The sequence below is a fragment of the Bactrocera tryoni genome, chromosome 2, assembly GCF_016617805.1.
Source record: "Bactrocera tryoni isolate S06 chromosome 2, CSIRO_BtryS06_freeze2, whole genome shotgun sequence".
NCBI lineage: Eukaryota > Metazoa > Arthropoda > Insecta > Diptera > Tephritidae > Bactrocera > Bactrocera tryoni.
Genome location: NC_052500.1, coordinates 38,306,534 through 38,330,140, shown reverse-complemented (window position 1 = coordinate 38,330,140; position 23,607 = coordinate 38,306,534). Strand labels below are relative to the sequence as shown.

The following is a 23,607-nucleotide window of genomic DNA, read 5'->3' as shown; positions in this document are numbered from 1 at the left end:
TTTTGTGCGGTCCAGTGTTTTCATATATTTCTCCAAGTGTTTACAGTAATTTAAACTAAATTGTGGTGTTCCCAACTGTTTTTGTAGTGTGGTATGTGAATAATTGTTGACCCAATTTATTGGGGAATACAAACCAGTGTATTAAATGTTTCAAGTTGCACTCACATCCGCGCGAGGGTTTAAACAGAAAAAACAGTGTATTTATGAAAAGCACAATATATTTACAATTATTATTTATTTAACAATTAGTTCTGTGCGCTATTATATAAAATTATGTTGGAATCGAATTACTCTCCAATGGCTTGCTGTAAGTCGGTGCGGGTGGATCGGAGAAAAAAAGGTAGTGTTGACGCGGCGCAGGATTTATATAATCGAAAGTTGAGAAGCCAATTGCGTAGACGAAGTTAATGTTCAATTGTCTAGGACGAATTATTGATTGCGAATTTTAATGCGTGAATGTTGATGCGCGGCTTGTGAAGATCGAAGTGTGAGTCCCCCAATGGTAATGCCGGCCTTCGCGGTTGCGGTCGCGGGGGCCGACGGCTGGCAGTACGACTGCGAGGGGCATGATGACGCCCGACGTCGGGTTCGGCGGTGCGGTGAAGCATCGTGTGATGGTGCCGCATGCATACCTGGCACTGGTGCCCGGTCGCGCATTCGGGTGGAGATGGGTAGGCGCCAGGTAATTCAGGCAATGGCCGTGTGCCTGTGCGATCTGCTGGCGTTGCAAGGGTGTCATCCCCTTGAAGATTCTACAGTGTGGCAACCGATGTCGTCGGCGGCACAGCGTGCATTGACGCTGTGGCTGCTCCGGAGCTATTGCTTGCGGGTTACTGCGCGGAGCCGATTGAGTTTTTCGTGGAGGTGCGGCAGCGATGGTTGTTCGCGGCGCTGCTACTGGGGTAGCTCTGGGGCGCGGAACCGTGACGGCGGAACGCACAGTGGGCGTAGGCACAATTGGCATCTCGGCGTCCATATTGATCTGTTAAGAAAATAGTATTGTTAATTATCTTATATATTGTGTATATAATCATATGGCCGGTGGTGCCACGTAAGATGGCGTGAGTGAGTCGTCATATGGATCGACCTTGCTTTGGTTTTGTCTTTTGTTAGTGTTTATTACTAGTTGATGATTTTGCTATTATTTATTCTGTCTCTTTGTTTATTACTTCGGTTTATACTTTCGGTTTACTTTTCGGTTTTATCCGCGGTTGGCAAAAAACATAGCTTAACGAGCGGCCTGGTTAGCGTTCCCGTTTGTGTACGGAGATCGACTACGCGAATATGACCGTCGGAGCCATAGTAGAGCTTCTCTATGCGGCCAAGCCGCCATTCAGTAGAGGGGAGACAATCGTCATTGATTAAGACACAATCTCCAATCTTAGGCGCATTTTCTGTGATTTTCCATCGGTACCTTCTGTGGAGGTCCTTTAAATAATCATCTTTCCATCGGCGACTGAAGTCATGATGGAGAATTTTAATTCTTTCCCAACCGTTTAATAAGGAAAGCGACTCCACGCCTGGCTCAGGTGTGGCCAGAATGGGCGCTACTTTAAGAAAATGCCCTGGCGTGAGGGCAGTAAAATCTGAGGGATCTTGCGAGAGTGCAGCGAGAGGCCGTGAATTAAGAACGGCTTCAATTCTAGTTAAGAGTGTCGTGAATTCTTCCTAATTAAATTTTTGGTTGCCAGCTATCTTCTTAAAATGCTATTTCAAGCTTTTTACGGAAGATTCCCATAAGCCACCCATATGTCGAGCGCTTGGGGGGATAAACTGCCAATTGATACCTTGGGGAGCATATTCTTGTACAATGTCCGGTGAGACTTGTTTCATAAAATCCACAAATTGTTTTTCTGTGGCTCTTTGAGCTCCGATAAATGTTTTACCACTATCGCTCATGATTTTTGCTGGAAAGCCTCGTCGTCCGACGAAATGAGCAAAAGCCGCAAGAAAAGCCTCCGTCGTCAGATTCGTACAGAGCTCAAGGTGTACTGCTTTTGTCGTGAAACAGACAAAAACAGCCACATAGCCTTTCATGAGGTTAGGAGACCTTAGCATGGATGCCTTTATCATAAAAGGCTCAGCAAAATCTACACCTGTAGTGGTGAAAGGCAGAGCAAAATTGTAGCGTTCAGGTGGAAGTGCTGCCATAATCTGCGATCGCATTTTCTGCTTATGCATAGTGCAGATTTTGCACATGAAAATACATTTCTTTATTTGGGGCTTCAGTCGGGGTATGTACAGCTCTTGGTGGACCATATGTTGCATGAGGCGATGTTCGGCATGGAGCATTAGTATGTGGATATATCTAATAAATAAAGTGGAAAACGGACACCTCTCTGGTATGATTATAGGGTGGCGTTCATTGTACGTTAGGCTTGAATTAGCAAGCCGACCATTCGCACGAAGTAAACCCTTCGTATCTAGAAATGGGTTTAGAACAGTGGTCGGCATTTCTAAGCACAATTGTGCAAACTAACTTCCCACGTACGCTTACGCTCTATCGTTCAGTCGTTGTCGAGCCAGCAACGAATTAACATCACGCAAGACTGTAGCGCAAAACCAAATATGCCCTGCAAGAAATATTTTATGATTCTAAATGCCATTGGTGCCATGCAATGCCTTTTATGTTCCAAGTCTTATAAAGATAATAGGGAATATATCCTTAAAAGACATTTTGTTCATTTTCATTATACTATTAATTATTTAGATTAGATGCTTAATTTTAATTCCAATTTCTCACTGGGCTACTTTTTTTTCGTGCTCACCAACACAGTGACAGATCCTCTCATGCCGACCACTGGTTTAGAACTAAGAGTGAGCTCTTTTTATCAATAGGCTTCGATTCTCTTAGTAGTTCTATATCGTGGCTGAAGTAGCGCGTTTGGGTTGATGCGATAAGAGCGACCTTTGCTTTTTGTAAGGCTTGGTGCGTCAATTTATCGCAATGGAGATAAGTTGCTCCTTTAACTTTAAGTTTGAGCCGCTCTAAAAGCTTGAGCATATAGGCAACTACCCGTAGGGCTCGGGGGAACGATGAAAATCGTTCAAGGATGTCAGTGTCATCCAGTGTTGCATGATAAGTGTCGATTTTACGACTTTCTGGGGCAAGTATGTTGCGCATGGGCGATTGTGGCCAAGAATCGGGAGATTCTGTTAACCATCGGGGGCCATTCCACTAGAGGGTGGAGGTGGCGAGATGCAGAGGTTTGCATCCTCTTGTACCTAGATCAGCAGGATTGTCAGCACTGGCTACGTGACGCCAAGTGACTGATCCTACTAGGTCAAGTATTTCCGATGTTCGGTTAGAAATATAAGTTTTCCACGCATGGGGTGGTTTTTCTAACCAGGCTAGAACTATCTCGGAATCGGACCATAAATATAATCTGTATTTCGCCATATTTAAGTGGGTCTGCACCATTGAAGCTAGCTTTGCTAGTAGCAGAGCGCCACAGAGTTCGTCGTGGGAGACTTAGTGGTCTCGTATGCTTGTGGAAGACTGTGGCTTCCAGACAGGATATCGTCTACATACGTTTGCGTTTTTAAGACTTGTGTTGTCAGTGGAAAATCTGGCTTTGTGTCTTCTGCCAGTTCGTGTAGTATACGAATGGCTAGATATGGGACACAGTTTACGCCAAAGGTAACTGTTTTCAATTTAAAGTCGCGTAGTGGACTATTGGCAGATTTTCGTAAAATAATCCGCTGAAAATCTTGATCATCTTTATGTACGAGTATTTGTCGGTACATTTTTTCGACATCCCCATTGAATACGTATTTGTATATACGCCAGTTCAATATGAGGAGCATTAGATCTGGTTGAAGCGTGGGTCCCGTAAATAGAATATCATTTAGGGAATTACCCGAGCTCGTGGATCGTGAGGCATTGAAGACAACTCGAACTTATGTTGTTTTTTTCTCAGGTTTTACTACTGCATGATGTGGCAAGTAGAATGAGTAATATTTGCCTTTTATGATTTTTTAACATGGGCTTACTTCCTCCATGTGATCTAAATGAAGGTATTCTTCTAAGACACCATCATAATCTTGTTTAAGCTCACCTTTTCTAAGTAGGGTTTTTCCATACTTAGAAACTGCTGTATTTCAGAGGTGCGAGAGTGACCTAAGGCGAGTGTGTCTGGAAATTGTTGTTTTAGTGGTAGTCGTAGGATGTACCGACCGTTTTCTGATCTAGTAGTTGTGGCTTTGTAAAAATCCTTGTGACTGATATGGGGGGGAGTTCTTCTAATTCCCAAAATTTTCTCAATTGTGAATTGAGGTACTCATTTGAGACTTCCTCAACTTAAGTTGTCAATGTTTTGACTGGTTCCGCAACTAGTCCACTTAGGACCCATCCGAAAATGGTATTTTGAGCCAGTAGTGTTTTCGAAATTTTTTCAACACCTTCTAATATGATTTGCGGTATAAGGTCGCTGCCTATGAGGATGTCTATTTGAGCTGGCGTGTTGCAGTTAGGATCTGCTAGCGTCAGGTGTGAAACTTTATCCCAATGCTTGCTATTTATTTGATAGCTTGGAAGCATGTTTGTTAGTTGCGGTAAGACAATAGCATTTGCTTGAATGCGCTTATCCGCTTTGGGGGAAATTAGGGTAATGGGGCAAATTTTACTTGAGTTTTGTACTAATCGTCCGCCCATTCCCGTAATTTCATAATTGGCATGTTTTGTTGGCAGTTTCAGCCTATTTTGTGCCCTAGACGCTATGAATGATCGTTGCGATCCTTGGTCTATTAGGGTTCTTAGTTTGAACAGTTCTCCTCGATGTTCGATGGAGACAACTGCTGTGGGTAGTAGTACTCTACTATGATTTTCGCTATGTAGCGTTTGAGTTTTTAATGCCTTTGAACAACATGGTGTCTCTTGGCAATTTTCTTGAGTTTTTGTTTCGGGAGTTGCTGTTGTAACTAAACCCGTGGCTTTTTTTGAAAAAGCGTTGCTATGCGATGTGTTGGGAAAGTTATTGAGATGTAACATAGAATGATGCCTTTTGTGGCAATATACGCAATTGAATTTGCTTTCGCAAGTATTGAGATTGTGTGAGTGGGACAAGCAGTTTGTACAGAGTCTTTTTGACCTGACAAAGTTGTTCCTTTCAGTGACATTCATTTTTTTTAATTTCTCGCAAGCTTTTAACTTATGCCCTTCAGAACATAGTTCGCATGACGTGAATTTAATTTGTTCAGACGTGAACGATTGTGTTTTGAAAAAGCTTCTGTTCAAATGATTGTTGCTTCCGGCTTGGGGTCTGTTGAAGCTTCGATTTAAGTCTTGTTGAACGTTTTTAGTTCTGACTACTTTTTTTGTCTACCCTTTCCGCAATTTCGTATTGGGCAGTTAAGAAATCTTTCATCTGCTGCCACGTTGGGCATTTTCTTCTTGATGAGAGCGATTGCTCCCACAAAAGTAATGATTTTTGTGGTAATGCGGCATATATATACATATGTTTACCAGAATAGGATCCCAATTGTGAGTGGGAATATTTTGTGTCGATAGAACCGACAAACAATTTGAAACAGTGGATTCTAGTTTCATGAATTCTTCACTGGTTTCTCTTTGAATTTTAGGCAAGTTCATAAGTATCGTTACTTGCTTGTCAACTAATATTCTCTCATTTTCGTATCTTTGTCTTAAAGCTTCCCAAGCTAAATTAAAATTATCGTCATTCAATGCGAACTGCTTGACTATTACGCCTGCTTGACCTTTAGTTTTGTATCGGAGGTGATACAATTTTTGCGCATGTGATAATTTTGGATGGTTTATGCACACGGCTGTAAACATGTCCCGCAAGGACGGCCATCATTCATAACCTCCATGAAATATTTCCGTATCACACGCTGGCACTTTGAGATGAATGCCTGAACTTGCCTCTTGGGCTTGCAATTGTGGTAACTCTTCTCTACTGTGGGGAGTAGGTGAAATTGACTTAATAAGCTTTAATTGATCTGATATCATTGCTTTTGTGTCTTCATAGCGGTCTAAGCAATTTTCGTATTTGGCGTAAGCCGAAGATTTGAAATTTTCAGGTAGATCTGAATCATCAGTTTCTACTATTGCGTCGTATGCAGCTTGGGGGCGTGTCCAAAAATTGTCAATAGATTTATTTTTTATTTCTAGTACCGATTCAGAGTTGTCCTGAATCGGTGAAGATGCAAAACGAGTGCAGTATTTAATTAAGCTGTCACTCTCAGAAATGAATTTAATATATGAAAGGTCTTTCTCCCTTTTTTGCTTTGTAGCACCCTGCTTCGAGCGTGTATCTTCTGCAGGTGTACACTGACTTTTGTCATCAGCAATCATTTTTGGAATTCTTAAGAATTCTGCTTTAGATTCTTTTGAATCAGTGCTCATTCAGAAAATTTTATTAATAAAATATATATATATAAGCGTTGTTGTTTCCGAAAAAGATCTTTAGAATGCGTTTATCGCTTTTATTGCTCGCGTTTGTATTACTTGGTTTTTCTTTTTTTTTTGTTTTTGCTTACAATTTTATCCGTATGCCCTTGTATCAGCGCGCACTGAAAACTAGGTCAATACCCTTTGTACATACGTGGATGTTATGTGCATATAATATGCGTTAAATGAAATATGTGCACAACTTCTTGTTAGACAAGGAACAAGAAAATGCTCTGAAATCGCCAAAATTGGACTTTTAATATATGTATGTATGTACGAGTATGTATGTACAAAGGTAAGTATTAGTTTGCAATATTTAATTTTCTCAACCAATGTTCTTTGATTTTCCGCACCAAATATATGTATTTTCCGCACCGTTTATTTATTTTCTCAATATCTCTTGATTAATTGTGTCCTATGTTTATATAGTAGGTATACACGTAAGTGAGAATATAAGACAATATATAGAAATAATTCGCGGTTGTGTACTCGCGTTTAGAAATATGCGCTAAAGCGCTAAGGTAAAATAAATATATGTATTTATATTATAATTATTTATTAAGTTTAAAAAGGTAAGGAATAAGTATTTATTTAGTTAATTATAAACATATATATATATGTATACTGTGGATACATATACATATATATATTATTTACCGAATTGGCTTCTATCGGTACTTGAATTTCCCGCCGATTTAGAGCCTTTACTAACCGTTTTTATTAAACGGGTTTAATTATTATCGGTTCTATGATTTTGACCGTTGCGCATGTTACATACATACATATATTCATATAATAATAAAATCAAAAGTGGACTGGATACACTCACTCTGATTTCCCTCAGGGATTTTGGGGGTTAAATTAAGGAGTTGTGTGTGCTTCCTTGGTGGTGTTTCTCTTCTACGCCAGCGTTCCGATATGAATTTTGCTCGTTGTTGTGTTGATTTCTTGTTACTTTTTTCACGTTTTTGTTTATTTGTATTGAATATTTAATTTGTAATTGGTGTAAGGCGTTTTATATTTATTAAGCTTCGCGCCCGATTTCTTTTTTGTTTTTGTAGAATTGCTTTGTTGTTTTGTATCAATCTTTCACAGTTTTTTTTTTGTATTTACTGTATGCACTTAACTGCTCTGAAGTGTCACTTTTGATGTGTGATTTTATAAATTTATTTTTTCACTGTGAATCCACTTCACTTCTTTAGTGTAATGCACTTTTATTTCTTCACTTGTTTTGTCGTTCTTTATGTATATGTGTATGTATATGTATATAAATAATTATTTCCCTTTGTACAAAAATTTTTATTTTTTATTTTTTGTCACTGTATTCAATTTTGGACTTTTGCTTTCACTTTCACTTTTATATTTCCACTGTGTCGTTCTTTATTGCTCGAAGGACCATGTTTCTATCCCGCACTCACCTTTTAGCTCACCACCAACTTCCCGTAACTCAAGAAATAAAACAATGGATTGTTTGTGGGCGCGTGTTCGAATAGGGTTTTATTAATTTAAAAGTATGGCATCCGAAAATAATAATTAGTATTGGGCGTACACCAGAAAATCCTTTTCGAAGGATTTCTAAAATTGCAAGAACGCCGGCAAGTGGCAAAAATGAGGAGTCCACCGTTGCTGGACAATTAAGAAGTATTGAACCTGCTGACCATGTAAGAAAGAGTGGGAAATCCGAAGAAACGCAAAGCAGCAAAACTATTAATATTTTTTCCAAATTGGGCAGGAAAATAAAAGAGTTCGAAAATATGATGTCCGGCCAGAGACACATAAATCAAGCCATGAGAGAGCTTGTAAGCAGCATAACATACCTGTATGATAAAACAGGAAATTCCAGAACCTTACCGAAAATGGTGATGGTAGAGGCGTCACAAGTATCGCCTCTTACCACCTACGAAAAAGCCAAAAAACGTGATTGAAAAAGCGCAGGCAACATTTAGTGAAGTCACGAAAATACCTATGAACAAACAGGCACCTGAAAAGCGGGTAGACATGGTAAAAAAGATTAGGCCGATGAAGAAGGGGATTAGGTCGAAATCAGACGCTATAATTCTAACAAAAAAGGACGGAGCCTCGTATGCGGACATCCTCCGTAAAATTAAAAGTGACAGTGGCCTCGATAATTGAGTTCAAACGTGACCTTCATCAGGAAAACTCTGAAAGGAGACCTGCTCATAGAGTTAAAAAACCAAGAAGATAAAAGAGCTGATTCGTTTCAGAGCGCCCTAGAGGGAGTAGTTGGCGAGATGGCAGTAGTGCAACCAAGAATACACAACGTCACTATAATGTGCAAGGACCTGGATGAGATAACTACTCCAGAAGAAATTTGCGGAGCTTTACAAAAAGAGTGCGGGATTCCGAACATTGGGCCAGCAAATATTAAAAATATGCGAAAAACGAGAAGCAGCACTCAAATAGCCCTTATATGCTTGCGTGCCCAAGATGCCGAGAATGCCCTTAAATTAGGCACAGATGTTTTCATCCAGGCCACATGGCACGTAAATGTTGCAGTGTTATTGACAGGTCCTCCCTTTGTACACGTTGTGGAAGCGAGGGACACGTAGCAAAAGTATACATAAACGCACCGAGCTGCATGCTCTGCAAAGGGGAACATTTAGTTCTGAGTACGTCTTGCCCAAAATAAGTGGAGTAGCTAAAGAAAATGAGAATATTGCAGCTGAACTTAAACAACTGCGCCGCAGAACAAGCCCTGCTGCAGCAAACCGTAATAGAAAGCAAAATTGATGTCGCCTTACTGAGTGAGCAATATTCCCAACGTTCGGAAAGTACTTGGATTACAGATATAATTGGCCAAGCAGCAATATGGTCCTGCAATGTACAAACATTCACGTCTTGCTTCAGAGTAGCAAAAAATAATTTTACCTGGGCGCAAGTAAGAGGAATTTATTACGTAAGCTGCTATGCTCGTCACAGCGCGTCCGTTAGAGAATTTGAAGACTTCCTCCTGGAATTATCCTTAGAAAGCAGAGGCAAATCTCCGATAATAATGGCAGGCGATTTTAACGCATGGTCTACTGCCTGGGGCGGTAGAAGTTCGAACAATCGTGGGCGCCTAGTTCTAGAATTCCTGAGCCAAACCAACCTCAAAATAATGAATAGCGGCACAAAATATACTTACCAAAAAGGAAATAAAGGCTCTATAATAGACCTAATGTTTGCAAATGATGCACTAAGTAGACACATTAAATGGGAGGTGTCAGCCATGTTCACAAATAGTGATGCTATCATAGCAGAAGTTTTATTCTCTCGAGACCAGGAACCCCCACGCAGTAACACTATACAAAAACGAAGCTGGAAGCAAACAGATTTTGATACTGATGTTTTTGAGACAGTCTGGAGTACAGCAATAGTGTCAGGTGAAGGCGGCATCCACTTAGTAACCGCATTGCGAAAGTAACTAGTAGCAGCATGCGACGCTACAATACGAAGGACAAAATGTCACAATAAGCGAAGATCTGTATACTGGTGGAATGAAAAAATTTCCATGCTGAGAAAGCTCTGTCACTCAGCCCGACGTCGCCTACAACGCAATCAAAGTGGCGAAAACGAAAACCGTCTCAAAGAAGCTTTTAAATGCAATAAAAAGCTTCTAAAATCTGCTATAATCCGTAGCAAAAGAAACTGTTTTGAAAAGATCTGTGAAGATTGACCCCTGGGGGACAGTTTATAAAATATGTATGTCCAAATTCCAAAATAAGCGGCAGCAACCCAAATGCGCTTCGTTCATGAAGAAAGTCTTGAAGGCATTATTTCCGACGCACGCACCGATTACTAGCGCTGTGCGACGAAACGAAGCTCCTGAATCACCCCTACTGGTTACAGAAGAAGACCTATTGACCATAGTTAAAAAAATCAAAAACAACAAAGCGCCTGGTATCGATGGCATACCAAACAGACCTCTAAAGATAGCCATAATTTCAATGCCCGCTCTTTTCGCAAAAATGTACAATGCATGTATAAAGGATCTTCCCCGATCCCTGGAAAGTCCAGCGCCTGGTTTTAATCCCAAAACCAAAAAAACCACCAGATGAACCCTCTTCGTATCGACCTGTGTGGATGCTCGACACAATGGGCAAAATGTACGAAAGCATAATAAGAAACCGCTTGGAGTTTGCAATCCAGGAAGCCGGCGGACTATCCGAAAGACAATACGGCTTAAGAAAACAGGGGCCCACTATCGATGTATTAAAAGAAGTTGTCGGCACTGCGAAAAGTGCAGTAAGCGGCAAAAGATGGAATGGTGGTACAAAAGAATATTGTGCGCTGATAACCCTGGATGTGAAGAATGCATTCAACTCTGCTAAATGGACAAACATATTTGCAGCCTAAAATTAAATACGCGCCCCTCAGTATCTCATAAATATCGTTATGAGTTATTTTAAAAATAGAAGACTGATCTACGACACCACCGAAGGCATCAAGAGCTACCCTACTACAAGCGGAGGACCACAAGGATCTGTTCTAGGCCTTCTTTTATGGAATCTAGTTTATGATGGGGTGCTAAGAATTCCACAGCCAAAAAACGTTAGGCTAATCGCATACGCGGACGACCTTATAGTGGTAGCAGTAGGTAAACAACTTGATGACCTACAAAATAAATATAATGAATGCATAAATGGTCTGCGCTATTGGTTTTCTTCCATGAGTTTGGAACTGGCTGAGCACAAAACAGAGGTATTGCTCGTAAGCACCAGGAAAATTGAGGAAAAAATAACTCTCACTATAGGCGAGTGCGTGAGTACTTCACAACCACAGTTGACGTATTTAGGGGTACTATTGGATACCAAACTGAAATTCAAGCAGCTTTTGGCAAACATAGCAATTAAAGCAAATAGGATTTATAATGCCCTATCAAGAATGATGGCAAATCCAGTAGGGATATAGGCACTAAACATAAAAGCGTATGCCAGGCCAATAATTGCGGTGCATAGACTCACAGCAATAAGAGTAACAAGTGCTTTCCGAACTATTTCCAGCGAAGCAGCTGAAGTACTAGCTAGTATGCCGCCCATAGACATCCAGGGAGACGAGTTCGCGAGATTATATGAACTATCAGCGCCAATTACAGAAATCCAAAAGAGAGAAAGAAGAGCATAACTATATGACAGCAAATGTGGCAAACCTCAACTAAAGGACGGTGGATCACAGACTCATACCTGACATCCACATGTGGATAAGTAGACGACATAGGGACCTGGATTTGCACCTCACTCAAATATTAAGTGGGCATGGGTGCTTCAGAGGATACCTATACAAATTTCAAAATGACGTCAGTCCGTATTGTTCGATGTGTTTGACTGTACTTATGTGTCAGTCCTCTGAGAAGTGGAAAGCTGTTTGCGAAGCGACATCTTACATCACGACAATATTAAGACAGCTGCAGCAGAATAGGCGAAGGCGAAATGAATAATGTGCAGGTATTTTCCCGTATGCACTTTGTATATAGTATATTTTAATGTAAATACATATGTATAAATATTAAAAAAGGTATAGAACTATTTTCGCATTAGAAAATTTGCATTATTTACTTACTTATACCATGTTCAGACCGACACTTAATCATACGATTTCGGCTAATTCTATAAATTTATCAAGATTTCGCCATACAAAAATTACAGTTCAAAATCACTTCATCGAAGTGATTTGAAACTAATCCACCCCAAATCTCTCGGTGCGACTCTGATTTTGTGCCATCTACTTGTCAGCATTGGAAATCTATTACATTAGAGAGACGATTTAGAAAATACAAAGAGAAAAAAATGTAAACAATCAAATTTTTTTAAAGCAATGAATCTAATTTCACCCTTCTTGAAAATATGTCCGTTTCCAATGCGACTCTGTAACAGCAAACCTGCATACTAACAAAAAATGTACAAAACGAACAGGTCTATGATTTTTTCACTCTAACTGTTCATTCCTGTTAAATAGTTTGAATAAAGCGGAATCTCAACAGGTTATGGGCCCAGGCACGCGGGTCCCGCGATTTTTATATTTAAAATATTTAAAGTATATAGTTTATACTAGTATTCATTTAAAAATCCAATCGCAATGAGTTCAATGTACCAGATTAAAAAATTAGATGAAGGTAACTACGATACCTGAAGCATCCAAGTGCGCAGCGTGCTGGTGCATACAGAGGCGTGGAAAGTCATCAGTGGACAGAGACCAGCAGTAGACTGAGAGGGCTGGGATGCGCTAGATAACAAAGCATTGCCAATGATGACATTGAGTGTGAAGCCATGGCAATTGTGCTATCTAAAGGACTGCACAACTTCAGCTAGTGCCTGGAAAAAGTTAAAAGAGATACATCAACCCAGTGGACCAGTAAGAAAAGTGTCGCTTTATAAGCAGTTGCTTGGTTGCGGATGAGGCGACGCTATGTCCAGCTATATAAATAAATTTTGTACAACAGTTGACAAGCTTTCGGAGGTTGACATTAAGCTCAGTGAAGAGCTGGCAGTAATAATATTACTTTCAAGCTTGCCCAAAAGCTTTGAAAATTTCGTGATCGCCATGGAAACACGCGATAGCCTGCCTTCCCTTGAGGTATTAAAAATAAAGTTATTAGAGAAAGGAGATCGCAGGGGCAGTTCATCTAAAACAGATCATTACAGTCAACAACAGGCGTTTCAAGCCGATATAGAAAAAGCGAGAGGAGAAGAGTCATATCAAATGCTACAAATGTGGTAAACGGGGTCACTACAAAAATCAATGCAGAAATAAAGTAAAAGAAAAATCGACAGAATCGCAACAACAACATAGGTCATTTACAGTTTTAGCAGCAACAACAACATTATACGCGCAGTAGGCAGAACGTTGTAGTTCGAACAGATTTTTGTGAGCTAAGGTTGGAGAACGTATTGCATGTCCCGCAAATGCAGGGGAATTTTGTATCGGTGAGTCGAGCTGTCGAACGTGGCTGCACAGTAAGCTTTAACAACGAAAACGCTATCGTAAGCCAGAATGGCAAACAAATTTTAAAAGCAGAAAAGAGAAATAAATTGTTTGTATTTGAATGTATTAACAACGCGTGTTTTGGTGCAGCACAGTGCAGTGCAGAAGTTTGGCATAATAGATATGGCCACTTAAATTATGGCAGTTTGATGAAACTAACAAAAAATAAAATGGTGTTTGGCATAGAAAATGTGAAGTTCGCAGACAGTACGCAGTGTAAAACGTGTATGAAAAGTAAAATCCACACTCAACCGTTTCCAGCGGCGTCTGAAAATCGAGCAAAACAATTATTGGAGCTAGTGCATACCGACATATGCGGCCCATTTGAAAAGCGTTCTTTTGGTGGCTCATCATATTTTTTAACATTCATCGGTAACATGTATCGACAACGGCCGAGAATACATCAACAAGCGTTTCGATGACTTACTAAAACAACAGGGCATAACGCGTCAGCTGACGCTACTCTACAGTCCCCAACAGAACGGCGTGGCAGAACGAGTGAACCGCGCTCTTGTTGAGATGGCAAGAAGTTTACTTGTACAGTCAAATATGCCAGAGTTTCTATGGGCAGAGGCGGTGCAGACAGCCTGCTATATCCGCAACAGATCGCCAACTGCAGCATAGATTGGCATGACACCATATGAAGCTTGGAGTGGTAGAAAACCGAATGTAAAAAATATGCGTACATTTGGGTCCGTGGCTGTTGGCTTAGACAAAACGCGAAAAAACAAATTCTATGCGAAAGGTAAAGAGTACAGATTCGTTGGGTACTCCTTGGCATCAAAAGCTTACAGACTCTACGATCAAGAGAAGCATCAAATTGTACAAAAACGTGATGTTTTGTTCTATGAACATTTCAACGAATCCCAGTTAGATGATCAAGTCGTTTTTGATGTATTACCAGAAATTTTGCCAGCTGATTCAAATCCTAATGAAGAAACATTTATCCCGTGCAGAAGTGAAGTTAAGCAGGAGAAACGTATGTACAATGAAGAAAGCGACGAAAACGGCAGTGCAGATGAGCCAGAGCTGGAGCAGAAACGTAAGATAGGACCAGGTTGACCAAGAATTATTCGGAGCGGTATACAAGGACGTCCGAAGAAGAGCTACAATGTTATACAGGCAGTGCAATCCGTAGAGATACCATTACCACAGCCATTCAAAGAGGCAACTGACGGCAAGTATGCTTCATACGGCGGTTATGGACGCAGAGCATAAAGCCTTGGTGGCAAATGGCACGGGGACTGTGGCAGACTTACCAAAGGGTGAACAAGTAATTGGGTATAAATGGGTTTACACAGTTAAAAGAGATAAAACTGGCGCAGTTCAGCGGTTCAAAGCACGTTTGGTAGCCAAGGGGTGCGCGTAGAAGTTCGGCGTGAACTATAAGGAAACATTTTCTCCGGTGTGTCGATATGAAACATTTTGTTTAGTTAATGAATTTAAATTAGATTTTATGTAAACAGAATCACATTGAGGAAGGGTGTTGAAAATAAGTATGTTTCCAATGCGACTCTGTAACAGCAAACATGCATACTAACAAAAAATGTACATAACGAACAGGTCTATGATTTTTTCATTCTAACTGTTCATTCCTGTTAAATACTTTGAATAAAGCGGAATCTCAACAACCCTAAAATCGACTTAACAAATGAAAAAACGCGCCCATTATTGCCATTATATGGAAAATATTTAAAAGAAAACGTCTTTTATTTCAAAATACTATACGACAATCTTTCGTTTTGATAAGTATTAAGCGATGTGAATTCTTGAATGGCAAAAACAGCTGTTTTTTCATCTTTCCAATGGCAGTGAGAACGGGCTGATTAGTGAAGAGCTTAAATGTAATCTAGTCCCTTTAAATTTTCGGTCTGAACATGGTATTAGTTTATGCAATACCGCTTATTGTTTTGTTAAACATATGGGGTATTGTCGGAAAATAGCGCAAGTTAATACTTGAACTTTTTTTGTTGTTGTGGAGATATTTTGTGTGTTTTAACACAACTGTGAGCATTTATCGGCATCAATAATTTGTTATGTAAATTACCAAACTGTTTGGTTTCTAGCAGTATTTCGGTTTTTACCGGAATATAAAGCGAACTAAAACAGTTTAGTGAAGGCGTTTTTTTTACCAACGGAATTTTGGTTAGAAACGCAAATTTAATTTGTGCTTTTGAAACATACATATGTGACCCCGCACATAGAAACCCGGCTAGTGTGTCAAAATGTCGATTATCGGTTTTCAGCAACAACAGAAAGCGACAGCCAAAACAATGAGCGTTCTATTACCATGACAACACTCAGACGGCTTCATTGTGATAAACTGCTAACATAGTAACGAACAAGGAGGAAAAGGGAGAGAGAACACGTGCTTCACATCTTTCAACTTGATGTTTTTGGTTTCTCTTCGGTGATCGGTGAATAATCGGAATATGCGGACACGTCGCAGTGTAGAAGCGAAAGTATATAACACGATTGTGTTTGCTATCCTTTCGTCCATCCTTTTTGTTGAGTGGGTTGATTGATGTAGTGTGGTGAGTTGTTTTGAGTGGTGATGTATTAGTATGGTGTCATCAGATATGGTGCATTGAGCAGTGTTTTATTAGTGTGTACCAGTTTTTCCGGGTAGAGTGGGGGGATGCTTAACTCAATTAAACAGGAACAAAAATACAAACAATGTCCTCTTTGTTTAAAAGTCGATAAATAGAACACAAAAAATCACAATGCGCTCGCCAATGTCATCTGCCAGTTCTGATCAAAGTTGTTCGTGATGTTCACCCCCCGTCACTATGCGCGGCCCCGTCTTCATGACAAGCAGATGAGAGCATAGGTTAATGTACTTTTCAATATTGTTCGAAAAGTATACCTACGAATTTGGCGTCATTTTAAGTATTGTGTGTTAATTCATTGGGAGGATGGAGTCATGTGTAGAAGTTCACGCAAGTGAGGAAAGTTGTCTGATCGCCATTCACTTGGGAGCGGCCAGAAACGATTCTTTTACATATGACTCAAGCAGCTCACGACTTCCGGTATTTGACCAAGTATCCTCTGGGTAGCCTAAGAACATCCGTTTGCTAAAAGCTAAAGTGAGAAGGCGAAATATCCCCTACATAGGGTTGTGCGCTTGGTTTGGGCCCCGCCACGTAAAAACCAACACCAATGAAAACTAAACGACAGCCTCGGATGAGAGACCCCCCTTTTGATGACGACCATGGCAAACGAAATAAGGACTACGAATTAAAGGCATGCACCTGGAATGTCCAGTCCCTTAATTGGGAAGGTGCCGCTGCCCAGCTGGTTGATGTCCTCGTGAAAATAAAGGCTGAAATCACCACTGTCCAAGAAATGCGATGGACGGGACAAGGACAGAGACGAGTAGGTCCTTGTGGCATTTACTACAGTAGCCACATAAAGGAGCGCAAGTTTGGCGTGGGATTCGTGATGGGAGAGAGACTCCGTCGCCGAGTACTATCATTCAATACGGTGAATCTAGCTACAATCCGCATCAAAGCGAGGTTCTTCAACATATCGCTGATTTGCGCCCACGCCCCGACGGAAGAGAAGGACGATGTGGCCAAAGATGCCTTCTATGAGCGCTTGGAGCACACCTATGAGAGCTGCCCCCGCCACGATGTCAAAATCGTGCTTGACGACTTTAACGCCAGGGTGGGAAAAGAAGGTATCTTTGGCACTACGGCCGGAAAATTCAGCCTCCACTAGGAAACATCCCCTAATGGGTTGAGGCTGATCGACTTCGCCGGGGCCCGAAATATGGTTATCTGTAGTACTAGATTCCAGCATAAGAAAATACATCAAGCTGCCTGGCTGTCTCCGGATCGAAAAGCCACCAACCAGATCGATCACGTTGTGATAGACGGAAGACACGTCTCCAGTGTTCTAGACGTGCGTACGCTCCGTGGTCCTAACATCGACTCGGACCACTATCGTGTTGCAGCTAAGATTCGCACCCGCCTTTATGCAGCAAAAAACGCACGTCAACAAACACAAGGAAGGTTCGACGTCGAGAAGCTGCAATCACAACAGACAGCAGAACGATTTTCTGCTCGGCTTGCACTCCCGCACTCTGAGAACACTCGTCAACAACTCTGTATAAGGGAACTGTGGTACGGCATTTCAAACTCCTTACGTACAGCTGCATCCGAAACCATTGGTTTTCTGAAAATGCAAAAGAACAGCTGGTGCGACGAGGTGTCGCAGCGGAGAGAAAACAGACTGCCTACCTCGCAACGTTACGATCGACCACTATACGTGCGGGATGGGATAGATACCGATAGTTGAAGAAAGAAGCGAGACGCATTTGCAGACAGAACGGAGCATACTCTTGTAGAACCCCCAAAGGTGATTTAGTCACCGATGCCCAGAGCATACTTAAATTATGGAGGAAACACTTATCCAGCCTGCTGAATGCCGGTGGACGCATAACACCAGGAGAAGGAGAACCCGATTCCCCAGAATAGAATAGAATTTAATTGAGGTATGCACTGCGACCTTGGGTCTATTGTGCCCTCTCCTAACTCACAGGGACTCACCGAGCCCCTGCAAATCGATAAATTCTAGTATTTAGCTGGGAGCAAGTGAGTCGATGTGATCCCTATCCGGAAATATAGTTCCAAGGGCCTTAGACCTTCCTCTACAGACTGCGATGCAGTCGATTAGCAGGTGCTCCGGGGTTTCAGGTTCCCTGTCGCAGAACCGGCAGTTAGCGCAAGAGGCAAGTCCTAGGTTGAATAGGTGCCTTTCAACTTGCAGTGGCCGGTATAGAAAGCGACCAAGAGCCTGAGTTTAATCCTTGGGAGGTTGATTATCGATCTAAACCTATTAAGGTTGTACCCCCCTATTAGCAGCTTGGCATGCCGCATACCATGCGCCCGTTGCCAACGACCTTCTCTACCCACTCTCTCTTCCTTACGGAGCAGCTCCTTTATAGTGTGGGGGCCCACCCCAGTGAACGGTTCGAGCCCTACCATATTTATGGAGGCTGCGGAACGGGCGAGCTCGTCAGCCAGTTCATTGCCGGCTATGCCTCTGTGGCCAGCTACCCAAATTAGGTGTACTTGGTTCAAATCAGAGAGGCTGTTTAGCCGTTCTCTACACTCCTGCACTAGCAGCGATTTGATCTCGTAAGCGGAGATCGCTTTTTGTGCCGCTTGGCTATCGCTGAGTATGGTTATTCGCTCATTTTGATAGCCGCAATGGAGGTTTATCTTTATACACCGACTTATGGCCAAGACTTCGACCTGGAAGATACTGGGGAATCTGCCCATCGGTATGGATAGCCTTGTGCGTGGACCTGCGATCCCTGCACCAATACCTTCCGACGTCTTCGAGCCGTCAGTGTACCACTTCAGTGTACTATCCCTTAGCACCAGCTCAAGAATGGAGTCATTCCACTCGCTCTTGCTGCCGAGGGTAACATTGAACTTCCTCGTGAAATTTATTGTTTTTGTAATCCCGTCCTTCGGGAGAAGGGCAATTGGATTGTTGCCACTTATCATCTCCATCCTCTGGGACGAGATTATTTTCCCTTTGCCGCATCCCTCTGCCGTTATTTGCAGGGTTCGCATAGCGCCCTTCATGCAGACGCATGCTAGCCGCTGAAGCTTCGATAGTTTCATCACCACCGAGGCCTGTGCCGGCACAGAGGCCCAGGACACCGCTCCATATGTGACTATCGGTCGCACAATCATGGTGTACAAAAACCTGACAATCCTTGGCTTGCAACCCCAGGGTTTTCCTGCCAGCCGATTGCACACCATTAGTGCCTTTGTCGCCTTGACCAGGGTTTGGTTCACATGCTGCTTCCACCGCAATGTGGAATCCAGCGTGAGACCAAGATATTTTACCTTGCTGGTCATCTCGACCTCTCTGCCCCAAGTGTGAGGTTCCTAAGCCCGGGTAGGGATCTTCGCCTCGTGAACGGGACGATGGTAGTCTTTGAGGTGTTGATCCTCAGTTCAACTCCCCTGCACCACTCCTTTGCCAGGTTTAGACATCGTTGCACTAGGTCACAGAGAGTGTCCTCGAACTTGCCTCTCGCTATAATCACTATATCGTCCGCATGATCTTGGCAGCGGATACCGTCGACGGTTAGCAGTGCTAACAGGTCGTCCACAACAAGGCTCCATAGCAGGGGCGATAGTACACCACCCTGCGGACAGCCTCTTGTTGTGACGAGACGAATCTTTGTGCCCCCTGCTGTGGTCTCAGCAACCCTGGTGCGCAGTACCGGCTCTATCCATCTACGCACCGGTGCTGCCACATTCCTACCCTCCAGTGCCATGGCTACACTTCTATGAGATGTGTTATCAAAAGCTAATTGGCCTGAAGGATTTAGCCAAAGAGTAGTCCTTCCTTCCTACTTACGGTATGAAGATTACCTCAGCTGTCCTCCATGATTCAGGGATGTAGGCCAAGGCTAGGCTCTCCCTCAGCAGCCAAATCAGGTGTGGCATCAGGATCTGTTCACCCTGTTGTAGAAGCGCTGGGAAGATGCCGTCCACTCCCGGAGACTTGAACCTTTCGAACGAGGCCATTGCCCACCTGATCGAGTCCGCAGTAAACAATTGTTTAGCGATAGCCCAATCAGTGCGGGATGGCCTGTGCTCAGTTACGGGCAGACACCGGTAAACCGGAACAGTCTCCGGGAAGTGAGCACGCAAGAGCTCTGTAGCTCTGTCCTCCGCGCTGGTCGTGAATATCCCGTCATTCCTTTTGATGGCTAGCAATGTTTCCGTCTTCCCTTTAGCTAAAGCTTTGTGCAGCCTGACAGCTTCTGGTGTGGAGGAGACGTTTTCACAGAATCTCCTAAAGCTAGCCTGTTTAGCAGACATGATCTCTTTATTGTACAGTGTCAGGTTGCTCTTCCCAGACGCCTGCACGTTTAGCCTTGTTAAATAGGCCGTGTACCTTCTTCCTTAGGTCTGCGAGTTTCCTTGTCCACCAGGAGCAATTGCGCCTGTCTGTGGGTACTCCTAAGGGGCAGCAGTCATTGTACGCAATAATGATGGACCCGTTAAGCGCGGTCAATCTGCTCTCCATTCCCGGGCCCGTGGCACTGCTGTCAGTCTGCCCCACCCTCTTCAATCCCTCATCTAGCCTCTCCCTGAAGGCACTCCAATTGGTCCTTCGAGGGTTGCGTCTAGGAGGGAATAACTTGACCCCTGCCCTCAGCGCAAACCTTACAATTCTATGGTCCGAGAGGGAGGGCTCCGTTGAGACTCTCCACTGCGAGACCAGCCCGGTTGCAGGTTCATTACTGAGGGTGATGTCCAACACTTCACTCCTGCTTATAGTTCTGAATGTGGATTCTCGCCCTACATCCTCTATCGCTAAATTACTGCCTACTACATATTCTAACAGGGACTCACCTCTCACGTTGCAGTCGGTGCTGCCCCATTCCGTATGGTGAGCGTTCGCGTCGCAACCGATGATAAGGGGGAGCTTGTGCAGTCTGCAGTGCTCTACCAGCCTTTCCACCGCCTCCGGGGGTGTCGTTGCTGCCTCTCCTGGAAAGTATGCTGAGGCCAGGACGAAGTCTTTGCCGTCAGTATCCCTAGCCTGCACCGCCACCAAATCCTGCGTCAGAAACTCTGAAATGCAAAAGAAATCAATATTGCTTCTGACAACTATACACGTCCTGGGGCTGTCGCTAGAGAGGTCCTAGATTACCTTGTTTGCCTCCGACTTGAGGCCCTTTATTTCTCCTTTAAAGACCCAAGGCTCTTGGATCAGCAGTGTGCCCAGTTTCTCCGCAGTGAACCTGCTTGTTATGACAGCTGAGGCTGCCGCCGCATGATGCAGGTTCACTTGGGCAATTTCCATGTTGTCGGCAATCCTAAACTGGGCTCGAGGAAAGAGAGATCCTCTACCCAGCCGTCAACCGCGCTGCTGTCCATTGGGCCACCAAATCCGTCTAGGAGCTCCTGCGTTGAGGGTAGCTCCGCGTTCCGGCCATCTTCCGGGACGTCAGTGGTCGTTGCTGGCACTGCCTGTCCAGACCTGCTCCCGCAGGGCTGCTCCGACAACTCGTCCACCTCCATCCCTGTTTCCTCCGGGGCTTACTCCGGCACTGCCTGGTTATCGACGCCCTTGTCACGTGGATTCGCAGGCGTTTTGGCTTCCTTGCTCCCGGTGTCAGCAGGCTTGTAGGGTCGCATGACGACCGTGCTGTACCTGTACAACAGGCGGAAGCTCGCGGCTCGAACATACTTATACGACTCGTCGTCTATGTATAAGTGTAACCTCCATCCTTCCATGTCACCAAGCTTCTCCTTTCTGCTGCCGGCAACACACCAGGCCGAGATACTGAGTCCCCGGTTCTGGTTCCTCACCAGGCTCAAAGCGTACTCGTAGGTCCTGTCCCCGCTTCGAGGGAGGAACATTGTCATGCTATGCATGATTGGCACATCTTCCAACCTCTTCGCGCAGAGGACAGGGCCGATATCGCATTCGATGGAACGAAGAGCTGTATGGGATATACGACGACATTGACATAGTTCAGCGAATTCAAAGACAGCGGCTACGCTGGCTAGGTATGTTGTTCGAATGGACGAAAACACTCCACACAAGAGTATTCGACGCAGTACCCGCCGGGGGAAGCAGAGGAAGAGGAAGACCTCCACTCCGTTGGAAGGACCAAGTGGAGAAGGACCTGGCTTCGCATGGAATATCCAATTGGCGCCACGTAGCGGAAAGAAGAAACGACTTGGGCGTGTTATTAACTCGGCTATAATCGCGTAAGCGGTGTCTACGCCAATAAAGAAGAAGAAGAGTGTTAATTGATAAATTTATGTACAATATTCACCACATAATATCGGCAAATGCAATTTCACCCATTTTCCATATTAATTTGTTTTTAATTTACTCCAGCCGTTTAGTAGTGAAGAAGTAACAAACTTACACACTCGCAAACGTTTGCTTTCATAATAGTAGGGTGATTTGCTATTATATAATGAAATAAATTTGTAGCGACAGATAAGTATGTATGTTGGAGCAGACATGTACATATATCGCATATTTTAGCTCTTGAACCGTTTAAAAATTTTATGAAGATGTCAAAAAATTATGTGGAGAATGAAATTCCATTTTATTCTAAAAAAGTGTTTTTAGAAAAAATAAGATTTCATATTTTAGTCCTTAAATAATTGTTACATAAAGTTTGTTTATACTATGTTCGGACCGACAATGAAAACATGTTTAATGAAAACATGTTTCCGTGGGAAAAATTGGTTTTCGCCCTAAAACTTGTGTTTTTGTCCGTGTAAAATCTGTCAAACGAAAACACATTAAAACAAGTTTTCGCTGAAAACTACTTGAAAACTTACATTCCACTCATTATAATCGGTGCCTGACATATTTTGCCGACTCTAAATTGTCACTTGATATTTGCTTACATTCCATATACAAATACAGCTGTCACTTGATATTGTCATATTAAGGGGATTCTCTTACTATTGCAAAACCCTTGCACGGTGCACGAGTTGCAGAATTTTCCTCTTGGTGCAACGGCACAACAACAAACACATGCAGAAAATTATTTGCAATGGCTGTAAAATATGTCAGACCAAAACCCATGTTTATTTTCGTGCAGTGACATGTACAAATATAATTGTAACCCTGTTTTAGCTGTCGTTTTACATTAAGACATATTTCGTCGTTAAATTGTTGAGGAAGTTAAGTTTTAAACAGATTTTCTATTTTCTACTGAAATTATAAAGATTTGTTACAGTTTTTTGTTAAGAATGTATGCAGAAGGTGCGCTTATTCACAAAAGTCATGCACAATAGTCATTCTCAATAAATTGACTGAATCAGCCATTCATATATCAGTAGATTCTGCAATGGGTGCTTACTTGGCCTTGCACATTTCGGTATAGGATTTTTGCATTTTGTGTCATCGTGCAATCTTGCAAGATCAAGAGAATCCCCCTATTGATATTGAAAAATGGAAAAGCAAAAATACAAACAAATAAATTTGTGAGTTGTCAGTGAAAACTCATCAAAAACACACATTGTCGGTCCGATTCCACAACCCACAAATGTGTTTTGAAGATGTTTTCAATGTCGGTCCGAACATAGTAATACCAATTCTATATTTTAATAAGAGGTATATACATATGCTAAAAATTATCTTTAAAATTTTACCCTTATATTTGTAAGTATTTAATTACTATTTTACATGATTTTTTATAATTACGT

General features: G+C 42.5%; 1 protein-coding gene across 1 annotated transcript; it reads right to left on the bottom strand.

Annotated features, from left to right (window-relative positions):
* Positions 1 to 308: 308 nt before the first annotated feature.
* On the bottom strand, positions 309 to 21,172 carry LOC120768987. The gene is made up of 3 exons (XM_040095819.1): positions 21,080 to 21,172; positions 20,779 to 21,000; positions 309 to 982 (listed from the first exon to the last, which is right to left on the bottom strand). Exon 3 carries the CDS (start codon positions 974 to 976, stop codon positions 446 to 448), a length of 531 nt encoding a protein of 176 aa, XP_039951753.1. The 5' UTR covers positions 977 to 982; positions 20,779 to 21,000; positions 21,080 to 21,172; the 3' UTR covers positions 309 to 445.
* Positions 21,173 to 23,607: the final 2,435 nt, after the last annotated feature.